Source organism: Thalassophryne amazonica, chromosome 6, assembly GCF_902500255.1.
Source record: "Thalassophryne amazonica chromosome 6, fThaAma1.1, whole genome shotgun sequence".
Classification (NCBI taxonomy): domain Eukaryota; kingdom Metazoa; phylum Chordata; class Actinopteri; order Batrachoidiformes; family Batrachoididae; genus Thalassophryne; species Thalassophryne amazonica.
In genome coordinates this window covers 75,354,122-75,368,750 of record NC_047108.1, presented here as the reverse complement: position 1 = coordinate 75,368,750, position 14,629 = coordinate 75,354,122, and the positions used below count along the sequence as shown (strand labels likewise).

General features: G+C 40.8%; 1 protein-coding gene across 1 annotated transcript in view; it reads right to left on the bottom strand.

The window, feature by feature from the left end:
* LOC117512445 (tetraspanin-2-like) overlaps positions 1 to 14,419 on the bottom strand; it is a 104,716-nt gene extending 90,297 nt beyond the window's left edge. Inside the window, exon 1 of the mRNA XM_034172523.1 lies at positions 14,219 to 14,419. Coding sequence (XP_034028414.1) covers positions 14,219 to 14,287 — 69 coding nt within the window. The 5' untranslated portion in view covers positions 14,288 to 14,419. The remainder of the gene's footprint in view (positions 1 to 14,218) is intronic.
* Positions 14,420 to 14,629: the final 210 nt, after the last annotated feature.

Genomic DNA, 14,629 nt, shown 5'->3' with positions numbered 1-14,629 from the left:
AGTGTGTGCAAACCTGGTGAAAAACTACAGGAAACATTTGACCTCTATAATTGCAAACAAAGGCTACTGTACCAAATATTAACATTGATTTTCACAGGTGTTCAAATACACTCAACAAAAATATAAACGCAACACTTTTGGTTTTGCTCCCATTTTGTATGAGATGAACTCAAAGATCTAAAACTTTTTCCACATATACAATATCACCATTTCTCTCAAATATTGTTCACAAACCAGTCTAAATCTGTGATAGTGAGCACATCTCCTTTGCTGAGATAATCCATCCCACCTCACAGGTGTGCCATATCAAGATGCTGATTAGACACCATGATTAGTGCACAGGTGTGCCTTAGACTGCCCACAATAAAAGGCCACTCTGAAAGGTGCAGTTTTATCATGCAGCACAATGCCACAGATGTCGCAAGATTTGAGGGAGCGTGCAATTGGCATGCTGACAGCAGGAATGTCAACCAGAGCTGTTGCTCGTGTATTGAATGTTCATTTCTCTACCATAAGCCGTCTCCAAAGGCGTTTCAGAGAATTTGGCAGTACATCCAACCAGCCTCACAACCGCAGACCACGTGTAACCACACCAGCCCAGGACCTCCACATCCAGCATGTTCACCTCCAAGATCGTCTGAGACCAGCCACTCGGACAGCTGCTGGAACAATCAGTTTGCATAACCAAAGAATTTCTGCACAAACTGTCAGAAACTGTCTCAGGGAAGCTCATCTGCATGCTCGTCGTCCTCATCTGGGTCTCGACCTGACTCCAGTTCGTCGTTGTAACCAATTTGAGTGGGCAAATGCTCACATTCGCTGCCGTTTGGCACGTTGGAGAGGTGTTCTCTTCACGGATGATGCGAAGGAGATGTGTTGCACTGCATGAGGCAAATGGTGGTCACACCAGATACTGACTGGTTTCCCCCCCCCCCAGTAAAACAAAACTGCACCTTTCAGAGTGGCCTTTTATTGTGGGCAGTCTAAGGCACACCTGTGCACTAATCATGGTGTCTAATCAGCATCTTGATATGGCACACCTGTGAGGTGGGATGGATTATCTCAGCAAAGAAGAAGTGCTCACTATCACAGATTTAGACTGGTTTGTGAACAATATTTGAGGGAAATGGTGATATTGTGTATGTGGAAAAAGTTTTAGATCTTTGAGTTAATCTCATGCAAAATGGGAGCAAAACCAAAAGTGTTGCGTTTATATTTTTGTTGAGTATACTTATTTGCAGCAGTAGCATACAATTATTTAAAAATCATACATTGTGATTTCTGGATTTTTTTTTTTTTTAGATTATGTCTCTCACATTGGACATGCACCTAAGATGAAAATTTCAGACCCCTCCATGATTTCTAAGTGGGAGAACTTGCAAAATCGCAGGGTGTTCAAATACTTATTTTCCTCACTGTATAGGCCCAACACCATAGTAGGAGAAACATGCCCATATCATGATGCTTGCACCACCATGCTTCACTGTCTTCACTGTGAACTGTGGCTTGAATTCAGAGTTTGGGGGTCGTCTCACAAACTGTCTGCGGCCCTTGGACCCAAAAAGAACATTTTACTCTCATCAGTCTACAAAATATTCCTCCATTACTCTTTAGGCCAGTTGATGTGTTCTTTGGCAAATTGTAACATCTTCTGCACACGTCTTTTATTTAACAGAGGGACTTTGCGGGGGATTCTTGCAAATAAATTAGCTTCACACAGGGGTCTTCTAACTGTCACAGCACTTACAGGTAACTCCAGACTGTCTTTGATCATCCTGGAGCTGATCAATGGGTGAGCCTTTGCCATTATGGTTATTCTTCTATCCATTTTGATGGTTGTTTTCCATTTTCTTCCACGCATCTGTTTTTTGTTTTTTTTTTTTGTCCATTTTAAAGCATTGGAGATCATTGTAGATGAACAGCCTATAATTTTTTGCACCTGTGTATAAGTTTTCCCCTCTCCAATCAACTTTTTAATCAAACTACGCTGTTCTTCTGAACAATGTCTTGAACGTCCCATTTTCCTCAGGCTTTCAAAGAGAAAAGCATGTTCAACAGGTGCTGGCTTCTTCCTTAAATAGGGGACACCTGATTCACACCTGTTTGTTCCACAAAATTGACGAACTCACTGACTGAATGCCACACTATTTTTATTGTGAACACCCCCTTTTCTACTTTTTTTACTAATAGCCCAGTTTCATAGCCTTAAGAGTGTGCATATCATGAATGCTTGGTCTTGTTGGATTTGTGAGAATCTACTGAATCTACTGGCACCTTGTTTCCCATGTAACAATAAGAAATATACTTAAAACCTGGATTAATCTTTTTAGTCACATAGCACTACTATTATTCTGAACACTACTGTAGGTGTCAATTACCAACACACTGATTTTTGTTTAGTACTCTTGAGAGTTTCCTGAAAAGTGTGCAGTGCCGGGTGGACAATAACCTTTGCAAAAAATTAGAATTTGATTATTTACTTTTATTTTACATTTTGCAGATGCAGTAGTAGGCTGGACAAGGATGGCATGCTACAGTGTACAATCATCAATGATCTAAAAACACACAGGGTGGGGGGGGGGGGGGGGGGGTCTGGCAGCTGGATCCAAAAGACTTAAGTCTATGAAGAAAGTAAATGCACTGGCGTACCTTCTACAAATAAATTTTATATGTGCTCTTGAAATAACACCCAAATGTTTGCTTGATGAGATTTGTTTCTATACTGACCTGTTGGCATGCATGAAGGTAACAGTTACTTATTTAATGCTTGTCTTCATCATTCATGTATCGAAGTATTTAATTTTTTTTAATTTAGAATTTGTCTGACACCAAATTGCTGCTGTACTTCTGAAATGTCACTGATGATTCTCGAGCTTTGGGTGTTTCTGAAGTCACTGTTTCATTTGGTGTTTCAAACAGTTTTTTTCAGAAGCAGTTTCACATTTTGTGTGTTTCAAAAAATTAAATAAAATAAATACACCATTTTCTTCAACATTTTGTTCATTCATTTTAAGTATGTCAAAACAACGAATCATTTTCTGATACGATTGTTTGGAGCGTTTAGAAATAAATATTTTCTGATTCATGCATTTAATTTAGCTGAGTCTCACATTTATTTATTTTTGCGATAGTCATGAATTGCATCACATTTTTGTGACACAGTCAACTTTCAGACACTATTTTTAAAATACCATCACCAAATAATTTTGTGATACTGTCATGAAAATGTAATACATTTCGTGATGACAAACGAATAAATTAAACCACTTTTCCAACTTGGCATGAGATCAGGTTGTTTAATTTACAGTATTCATGGAGCGAGCCATCGGGACTGCAGGGTACTGCACTCGCTCATGTCTGTCTGAGAGGAAAACAACTCAAAAACTGGTGAGCAGACTTTTCATCAAACATGCGAGGAATGTTTGAGATGATTAACTTTTGAAGCAAAAGTCCATTTTCCAGGATATCTCTGCAATCAAAATGGCTACAGAAACCTTACACCCATCAGTATTTTTTATGGAATCATGAAATTATTATATATAATTATAATAATTATTGTCAGAAAAACATTTTTGTGCAAGCACAGGCCATGCATTGCCCCTCTGATACCTTTCGTGTTAACAGTTTTGAAGCAGGGAATTATTTTTAGAAGTAAATTTTTCATTTACTATTTTGAGAATTTTGAAAACTGATTTTTTTTTCAATGCTGCTGATTCATTCATTTTCAAATGTTTCCAAAAAAAGAAACATTGAAAGCACTGGTTCACTTTGTGTTTTGAATTTCTAATGAAACCATTGTTTCATTTACTGTTTGTAGCGTTTCAGAACTGTGAATCATTTTGTGAAGCAATTGGTTTAAAAATTCAAAAGGCCTCTGCCACCACGTTTGGGAGGAGTTTAAAACTGGAATTCCCTCTTTATCAACGTCAAAGGTTCAGATTATTATGACCTGAACAGTCTGTTTCTGCTCTCCTGTCCACTCAGGAGACACTATGACCCACTTTCACCAAACACACATCACCTCTCAGTCCATCAGCAGTAAACAGAAGCCGCAGGCTGGCGGGGTTTGGGATGGTTTCATTATTAACAGAGTGTGAGGATGGAGGGTGATTATCATTCAGCTGGATGAAAAAATACAGGGAATGGACACAACTCACACAAAGACAGGACACTCCTAAAACTGCAAGAACATCTTGGTGGTTCTCTACAATGGCATTTTAGGGCCACATTGAATTATTTTTTAAACTTCGAGAATAAAGTCGTAATATTACAACAATAAAGTCAGAATTTTAAGACTTTGAAAATAAAACTGTAATTTTACGAGAATAAAGTTGTAATATTATGAGAAAAAACTCGTAATATTACGAGAATAAAGTTGTAATTTTATGAGAATAAAGTCGGATTTTTATGAGAAAAAACAAGATTCCCGGTCGACACACATCAGCACAGCTAACATAGGCTAACGCTATCATGTGGAAGCAGCCTTAGAAGGTTTTTTTGGAAACAGCCTTAGAAGTAGTTAACTAAACAGTGCCTCAAACTTGGGTTTATGAACAAGCAAAACCGTTTTATAGAAATTTGACGTGGATGCGGTGCAACAGAGACGAGTCACGGAGGCTGTTCTGTGAGCTGTCAGTGTTTCATTTCCGGAATCAAGCTTTTTTCTCTTTCACGATTATGAGGTTTTTTTTCTCATAAAATTACGACTTTATTCTTGTAATATTATGACTTTTTTCTCAAAGTCTAAAAAAAAAAAAAAAAATTCAATGTGGCCCTAAAACGCCGTTGTAGTTCTTTGATCAAGGGCAACATGTAAAATACACACAAACAGCACCCCCAGAATATCCTTCTACTTATCCATCTTTATCTGGGTCAAAATCATACCAGCTGTCCCTCTTTAAGCGTGTGAGTGTGGCTGACACACACATAGATATGCCTCTCAATCTCCCATTGACCCTTTTCTTCTCTGCCACAGTTCCTGTTTTGTCTAGCAAAATCCTGCCGTCTGTGAAATTAATATTTTGCACCTGTCTGTGGTCTATGATTCCCCCTTTCTGTTTCTCCATATGACCGCACTTAGTGAAACCAAACAACACCCAAGTGGGACTGGAGGAGCTGCAGCATTTTGGACTCTGAGAAGTTTTGCCACTCAGGAGAAGCAGACTAAAGTTGTGCTATTGTCCCACTGTCACAATGGAGCCATTCACACCGCACGTACTGCCTGATCCACTCCACAGATGCTGAGTGGAAAAGTCTCTTTCCTGCTCTGCCGCTCTCACACATGTACAGTGTACAACTTGCACCAGGAGAACCAAGAGCATTAAAGTTTATGAAAGCTAACGCACATACACACATCAGCTATGGTTTGTCTCTTCTGGGGACATATGTGTAACCAGGCATTCATTGGCTGGAGAAACCTTGATCAAACTGCAAAATGTTCCTAAAACCTAATAAGTAACTACCTAAAACCTCCTTTAACTCTAACCCGAAACAACAATTAGCTCCATTCATGTGAGTAGCGCACACGTGGCTGGCTTCCTTAAAGCTAACATTTTGTTTTTTCTCCATCTCATTAAATTATTGAAATATTACACATGACCTTGTCTTCAGCCCATCTTCATTGTGGAGTCCCCCAGGGCTCTATCCTGGGACCCATCCTCTTTGCTCTATATCTCCTCCCACTCAGAGAGATTTTTAAAAAACATGACGTGGCCTACCATTTTTTATGCTGATGATTGTCAAATCTACATGCCTATCGCTACAAACAGCCTTTGCCCCCTGACACCCCACTCGACTGTCTGTGTGACGTCAGGGCTTGGTTGTCACAGAATTTTTTGAAACTTAATGAGGGCAAGACAGAGGTTATGCTGTTTGGAAGTGCCCTCATTGACTTGGGACCTCTCAAGGATTTTGTACGTCCCAAAGTCACCAGCCTTGGCGTCACCATAGACAGCGATTTTAAATTTGATAAACAAATCAATGGTGTTTTGAAATCGTGCTTTTATCATCTTCGTCTTTTATCAAAGGTAAAACCGTTTTTGTCTTTTAACCTTTTTGAACAAGTTGTGCACTCTTTTATTTCAAGTCGTCTGGACTACTGTAACACACTTTATTTCTGCATCAGCCAACGGGCTCTTTCCAGTTTGCAGTTAGTCCAGAACGCTGCAGCGTGACTTTTAACACGGGCATGGAAGCATGATCACATAACCCCAATTCTTGCATCTTTGCAATGGCTTCCTATTAATCTTAGAATTGATTTTAAGATTTTATTGTTTGTTTTTATAGCTTTGAATGGAATGGCCCCTCAATACATCACTGACCTCGTACAAATTTACTCTCCAGTGCGTGCTCTGAGATCTGAGGGCCATTTCCAACTCGTGGTACCTAAGACGAGACTTAAAACCAGGGGGGACAGGGCTTTCTCTGTGGATGGCCCCAGACTTTGGAACGCTCTGCCCTCCATGTCCAAACAGCCCCCACAGGGGAGTGTTTTAAGTCTCGTCTGAAGACCTAATTTTATTATCTGGTTTTTAACACTGCGTGAGTTATGTGGTCCTCTGTTTTATTGGTTTTGTTTTTATTTTGGTAGATTTTATTGTTTTTATCTTTTGTATGCTGTATGTATTTATTTATCTTGCATATTCTACTTATTTTTATTGTTAATTTTCTTATTTTTAATTATTTCTTGACTATTGGGGTTTTATCTATCGTGATTTTCAAAGGTGTAATTTAGAACTAGAAATTGGGGGGGACAAAGTGTGAGGCCCGCAGGGCCGAAGCCCATAGGCCAGGGGTCTGGGGGCCGCTATAGGCCCCCAGAAGCCAACAGTTTCTAGATAAGCTCAGATGCATTCTGAGCATCCAGAACAGTAATTTTAATGTTTTCAGAAGACCATAAAGTGGACACCATTTAACTTATGCAATTTGAAACTGAGGATATAAGTATTTTATTCTGAGAATAGCCAGTATTGATTTTATTAACATCCTGGTGTAAATAAGGTATCACCACATGTGTAGAACTCAAAAAGAATGATAGGTTGAGTTTTCATTAAAAAAAACAACTGCAATGTGGTAAAATGTATTCATAAATATGAAAGAACAGGCTCTTAATAATTATTAACTATCGCATACTGTATTTTTTTTCTCAAGATTTGTTTTTGCATAAGTTTGAAAAAACAACATATCATAAGTTTAGGATAAATTACTTATCATGAATTTAATTATCGAAGTGGCACTAATGACAACACTCATCCTGAACATAATTTCGCTTGCATAGACTGATTTTGGAGGTCAGGCAATAATTGCAGATGGGCTTTCTGAGGTCCCAGATAGCTTTTCTGATTTCCTTTTCTAACTTTCAGAATTTAGTAAATTAGCATATGGTCCATTGATACTTATGTGTAGACACTAGTCCCTAGAGGCAACTATTTTTGGTTTCAAATCTGGGCAAATGCAGTCACAGAAAATTCCGAATGTGACAAACAAGAAACAGGTGTTGTAAACAAGTCAATGCTGCTAAAAATACAAACTTGCAGAAACAAAGATACTATTCTGACATGGTTTGCACATAAGACTGGCATTGCATGTTTCAAGTACACACATATACAGCAGTGTTCAGAATAATAGTAGTGCTATGTGACTAAAAAGATTAATCCAGGTTTTGAGTATATTTCTTATTGTTACATGGCAAACAAGGTACCAGTAGATTCAGTAGATTCTCACAAATCCAACAAGACCAAGCATTCATGATATGCACACTCTTAAGGCTATGAAATTGAGCTATTAGTAAAAAAAAGTAGAAAAGGAGGTGTTCACAATAATAGTAGTGTGGCATTCAGTCAGTGAGTTCATCAAATTTGTGGAACAAACAGGTGTGAATCAGGTGTCCCCTATGTAAGGATGAAGCCAGCACTTGTTGAACATGCTTTTCTCTTTGAAAGCCTGAGAAAAATGGGACGTTCAAGACATTGTTCAGAAGAACAGCGTAGTTTGATTAAAAAGTTGATTGAAGAGGGGAAAACTTATACACAAGTGCAAAAAATTATAGGCTGTTCATCTGCAATGATCTCCAATGCTTTAATCTTCTTCTTCTTCTGTTCCCGTTAGGGGTCGCCACAGCAGATCAATCGTTTCCATCTCACCCTGTCCTCTGTATCTTCCTCTGTCACACCAACCACCTGCATGTCCTCTCTCAGCACATCCATGAACCTCCTCTTTGGTCTCCCTCTTCTCCTCCTGCCTGGCGGCTCCATCCTCAGCATCCTTCTCCCTATATACCCTGGGTCCCTCCTCTGCACATGTCCAAACCATCTCAATCTCGCCTCTCTGACTTTGTCTCCAAACCGTCCAACCTGAGCTGTCCCTCTGATATGTTCATTCCTAATCTTGTCCATTCTTGTTACTCCCAAAGAGAATCTCAACATCTTCAGCTCTGCCACCTCCAGCTCTGCCTCCTGTCTTTTTGTTAGTGCCACTGTCTCTAAACCATACAACATAGCTGGTCTCACAACTGTTTTGTAAACTTTCCCCTTCACTCTTGCTGATATTCTTCGGTCACAAATCACTCCTGCCACCTTTCTCCACCCACTCCACCCTGCCTGCACTCTCTTCTTCACCTCTCTACCACACTCTCCATTATTTTGAACAGTTGACCCCAAATATTTAAACTCATATACTTTCACCACTTCTACTCCTTGTAACTGCACTATTCCACTGGGCTCCCTCTTATTCACACACATGTACTCAGTCTTGCTTCTACTGACTTTCATTCCCCTTCTCTCCAAAGCATATCTCCACTTCTCCAGACTAGACTCAACTTGCTCTCTACTCTCACTACAGATCACAATGTCATCTGCAAACATCATAGTCCATGGGGACTCCTGTCTGATCTCATCTGTCAACCTGTCCATCACCACTGCAAACAAGAAAGGACTCAGAGCTGATCCTTGGTGTAATCCCACCTCCACCTTGAATGAGTCTGTCATTCCGACTGCGCATGTCACCGCTGTCACAATATTTTTGTACATGTCCTGCACTACCCTAACATACTTCTCTGCCACTCCAGACTTCCTCATACAATGCCACAACTCTTCTCTTGGTACCCTATCATAAGCTTTTTCTAAGTCCACAAACACACAATGTAACTCTTTCTGTCCTTCTCTGTACTTTTCCAACAGTATTCTCAGAGCAAACATTGCATCTGTAGTGCTCTTTCTCGGCATGAAACCATATTGCTGCTCACAGATCTTCACCTGTTTTCTAAGCCTAGCTTCTACTACTCTTTCCCATAACTTCATGCTGTGGCTGATCAGCTTTATGCCTCTGTAGTTACTGCAGCTCTCCACATCACCCTTGTTCTTGAAAATAGGAACCAGCACACTTCGTCTCCACTCCTCAGGCATCCTCTCACTTTCCAAGATTTTATTAAACAATCTGGTTAGAAACTCTACTGCCATGTCTCCTAGACATTTCCATGTCTCCATTGGAATGTCATCTGGACCAACTGCTTTTCCACTCTTCATCCTCTTCATAGCAGCCCTCACTTCTTCCTTGCTAATCTCTTTTACTTCCTGATTTACTCTCACCACATCATCCAGCCTTTTCTCTCGCTCATTTTCTTTATTCATCAACTCTTCAAAATATTCCCTCCACCTTCTCAGCACACACTCCTCACTTGTCAGCACATTACCATGTGCATCTTTTACCACCCTAACCTGCTGCACATCCTTTCCAGCTCTGTCCCTTTGTCTGGCCAATCGGTACAAGTCCTTTTCTCCTTCCTTACTATTCAACTTCTTGTACAGCTCGCAATATGCCTTTTCCTTTGCTTTTGCCACTTCTCTTCTCGCCTTACGCCACATCTCCTTGTACTTCTGTCTACTTTCTTCATCTCTCCGATTATCCCAAAACTTTTTTGCCAACCTCTTTCTCCTTATGCTTTCCTGGACCTCTTCATTCCACCACCAAGTCTCCTTGTCTTCCTTCCACTGTCCAGATGTCATACCCAGTACTGCCCTAGCTGTCTCCCTCACCACATCTGCAGTACTTTTCCAGTTGTCCAAAATTGCTTCCTCTCCAACTAGTGCTTCTCTCACCTGCTTGCTAAATTTCACACAACAGTCTTCCTCCTTCAGCTTCCACCATCTGATCCTTTGTTGAGCTCTCACTCTCTTCTTCTTCTTTACCTCTAAAGTCATCCTACAAACAACCATCCTATGCTGTCTAGTGACACTCTCTCCTGCTACCACCTTACAGTCTGTGATTTCTTTTAGCTTGCATCTCCTATAAAGAATGTAGTCCACCTGTGTGCACCTTCCTCCACTCTTATATGTTACCCTGTGCTCCTCCCTTTTCTTAAAGTAGGTATTCACCACAGCCATTTCCATCCTTTTTGCAAAATCAACTACCATCTGTCCTTCCCCATTCCTATCCTTGATACCACATCTACCCATTACTTCCTCATCACCTCTGTTCCCTTCACCAACATGCCCACTGAATTCTGCTCCTATCACCACTCTTTCATGCTTGGGCACACTCTCCACCACCTCATCTAACACACTCCAGAAATCTTCTTTCTCCTTCATCTCACAACCTACCTGTGGGTCATATGCACTGATGATATTCATCATCACCCCTTCAATTTCCAACTTCACACTCATCACCCTGTCAGACACTCGCTTAACCTCCAACACACTTTTAACATACTCTTCCTTTAAAATGACCCCACCACCATTTCTCTTCCTGTCCTCACCATGGTACAACAACTTGTACCCACCGCCGATGCTCCTGCTCTTACTTCCCTTCCACTTGGTCTCTTGCACACACAATATGTCTACCTTTCTCCTCTCCATCATATCAGCCAGCTCTCTCCCTTTACCAGTCATACTACCAACATTCAAAGTCCCCACTCTCATTTCCACCCTTCTAGTTTTCTTCTTCTCCCGCTGTTCGTGGCAATGTTTTCCTCCTCTTCTTCATCGTCTTCGCCCAGCAGTAGCCCAAATTCCACTGGCACCCTGTTGGGCAATAGCACCGGTGGCGGACGTTGTACCGATCCGGTATGGGAATTCGATTCTGAGTCTGCATAGTTGGGTTGGCTTTAAAATGGACAAAAAAAAAAAAAAAAACAGAGACGTGGAAGAAAACGGAAAACAGCCATCAAAATGGATAGAAGAATAACCAGAATGGCAAAGGCTCCCCCATTGATCACCTCCAGGATGATCAAAGACAGTCTGGAGTTACCTGTAAGTGCTGTGACAGTTAGAAGTCGCCTGTGTGAAGCTAATTTATTTGCAAGAATCCCCTGCAAAGTACCTCTGTTAAATAAAAGACGTGCAGAAGAGGTTACAATTTGCCAAAGAACACATCAACTGGCCTAAAGAGAAATGGAGGAATATTTTGTGGACTGATGAGAGTAAAATTGTTCATTTTGAGTCCAACGGCCGCAGACAGTTTGTGAGACGACCCCCAAACTCTAAATTCAAGCCACAGTTCACAGTGAAGACAGTGAAGCATGGTGGTGCAAGCATCATGATATGGGCATGTTTCTCCTACTATGGTGTTGGGCCTATATATCGCATACCAGGTATCATGGATCAGTTTGGATATGTCAAAATACTTGAAGAGGTCATGTTGCCTTATGCTGAAGAGGACATGCCCTTGAAATGGGTGTTTCAACAAGACAATGACCCCAAGCACACTAGTAAATGAGCAAAATCTTGGTTCCAAACCAACAAAATTAATGCCCTGCAGATGTGAAATCATGAAAAACTGTGGTTATACAACTAAATACTAGTTTAGTGATTCACAGGATTGCTAAAAAAGCAGTTTGAACATAATAGTTTTGAATTTGTAGCATCAACACCCCTTTTTCTACTTTTTTTTTTACTAATAGCCCAATTTCATAGCCTTAAGAGTGTGCATATCATGAATGCTTGGTCTTGTTGGATTCGTGTGATATCTACTGAATCTATACCTTGTTTCCCATGTAACAATAAGAAATATACTCAAAACCTGGATTAATCTTTTTAGTCAAATAGCACTACTATTATTCTGAACACTACTGTATGTCAGAAGGTGGTGGTGGTGGTGGTGGTGGGGGGGGGGATACCATATTCTGTCCCCCTGGTTGAAAAGGTGGGGGGACATGTCCCCCCCATACCCCACCAAATTGCATCCATGGTGATTCTATGTGCAGCACTTTGGAGCGTCTTTGTTGTTAAATGTTCTATATAAATAAAGTGGATTGGATTGACATCTTGTTACACCAAATTGTATCTCACAAATTTAAGAACAGTCGACAATAGCAACTAGCGACTAGCTTCTTAGCTAACTAGACAGTTCAGTTAGCTGCACCTGGTTACCCCTGTGAGGGAAACAATGCTGCCATCCAGGTTATTATGAGTATGATACTGATTCATGAGGTTATTTTGGCATCCCCTCCAGGAATATTTTGGTAATGCTGTAAATACCATTATCTCAAAAATGCTAATTGTGTGGGACAGCCCATCCCAGCGGCTCAGCTGAACATGAGAAAATGCTATGAATAAGATAAAAGGAAAGCCTACATCTGCAGACGTTAAAATGAAAAGTAAATATTTTGAGACCAAGTGAGGTCATCAACAAATTAGCAAAAGTCTTCCTTGACCCAAACACCATCTCTTCACAATTCATTTCGGTAATCACTTTTTCAGTCTGAACATCAGCAAACAAACACATGAACAGCAACAACAAGAGTAAGGTGTTCATGGGTGATTCTTAGACTACGGGCACTTTTATGTCCCTTGATCATATTTTATGAAAAAAGAAAAAAGTGGAAATTTCACACTTTTATAGTTATCTTTACAATGAAAGTGTTTGAAGAAATTTGTCCTAGTAGTCTATGATGACTTTTTCACCTTTTTTCAGCATCATTATATGCAAATATTGCCGTTTTGTGCTTGTCCCACACCCAGACTTATGATCTTCAATGATAAAAATGAATAGTAAACAAATGTTTTTTCTAATGTTTTAAAATATCTCTGAATAAAATATCAGTAAAATAATCAAAACATAACTGGGGTATTCAATGTCATACAACTGTTGTGATTTTTTTAAACAAAATGTAATTGTCCCACACTATTGCCGTAATTTCCACCACAACAATAATGTCCCTTTAAAAAGTTTGTATGAAAGATTGTGTGGGTAGTTTCTATGGAGATAAACAGTAACATCAGAGCACATGTATATAGCGCCAAATCACAACAAACAGTTGCCCCAAGGCACTTTATATTGTCAGGCAATGGTGTGGTGGAAATTACATTTACAATGCCAATAGTGCCCGTAGTTAAAGAATCACCCTCATATAAACTCCCCCCTACTCTTTCTTTTGGGCAGTGGAACAAAGACGAGAGGAACAAAAGCTGGATATTTATGAAGCTTTATGACATCACAGAGTGTGTACTTAAAAAGGTCAAATGACACACATCTCTCTGTAAAATTTCTGCAAAGTGCCGGACAAACTTTTACAACAGACAAACCAGCACAAGTGACAACAAACTGAAATAAGGAATAAGAAAAAATTAAACACGCTGCACACGCTGCACAGCTGATGCTGGTGAGTGCAGCAGGTTTAAGTTGGACGATGACTTCATTAACTTCCTTTTATCAATCAGCGGTTCTTACGTAATCAGGCTGTGGCACAAAACGCGAAATGCTGAGTTTGTTTCCGTGATCTCTCTCTCTCTCTCTCTCTCTCTCTCTCTCTCTCTCTCTCTCTCTCTCTCTCTCTCTCTCTCTCTCTCTCTCTCTGTCTTTTCATTCAGTCTTCCTTTGAAAAACACGCTTTCCCGGGGAAAAGGGGGCGGGTTTTTCCTCTGTGGAAAATCTGATTTGAGCGCGGTGAGCCAAAAGTAAACCTCTGGCTGTCGCCTTTTCCGCGCCACGCAGAACCCACGCAGGACTATATAGCTTCCACACACACACGCACACACACACACACACACACACACACACACACACACACACACACACACACACACACACACACACACACACACACACACACACACACACACCACACACACACACACACACACAGAGAAAGGATGGAAAGGATCTGAGCAATTGTTTCTAAGATTACACAATGAAGTCATGTGCGGACCGAGAGCCGTGCGCACTTGGTTGCACTTGCTCCGCGCGCTTGCTCCACCATCACCAGCCGCAGCGGACGCGCACTTACCCAAAATATGAAGTTGAAGACGAACAAAAGGTATTTGACACATTTCATCCCTCCTTCCACCTTCCCCATGACGCCTGGATGACTGTAAAAGCTCTGAGGTCCTGCTGCGTCCCAAAGCTGCCACAATAACGGTCACAACAGCGAGCACGGACACCTCTCTCTCTCTCTCTCTCTCTCTCTCTCTCTCTCTCTCTCTCTCTCTCTCTCTCTCTCTCGTACAGACACGCGCGCACGCGCACACGCAAAACTCCACGGGAACACTCTTTCCAGACCGCCCATTCCAACACTACATCGGGGATCTGGAGGGGTAGAGGCTACACGACGGAGATTTGGTATGCACTGAAAAAAGGTCTGTTGGATTTACATGATCTAAATATGTAAATCAGTTGTACATAGTCAGAAGGTGTCCAA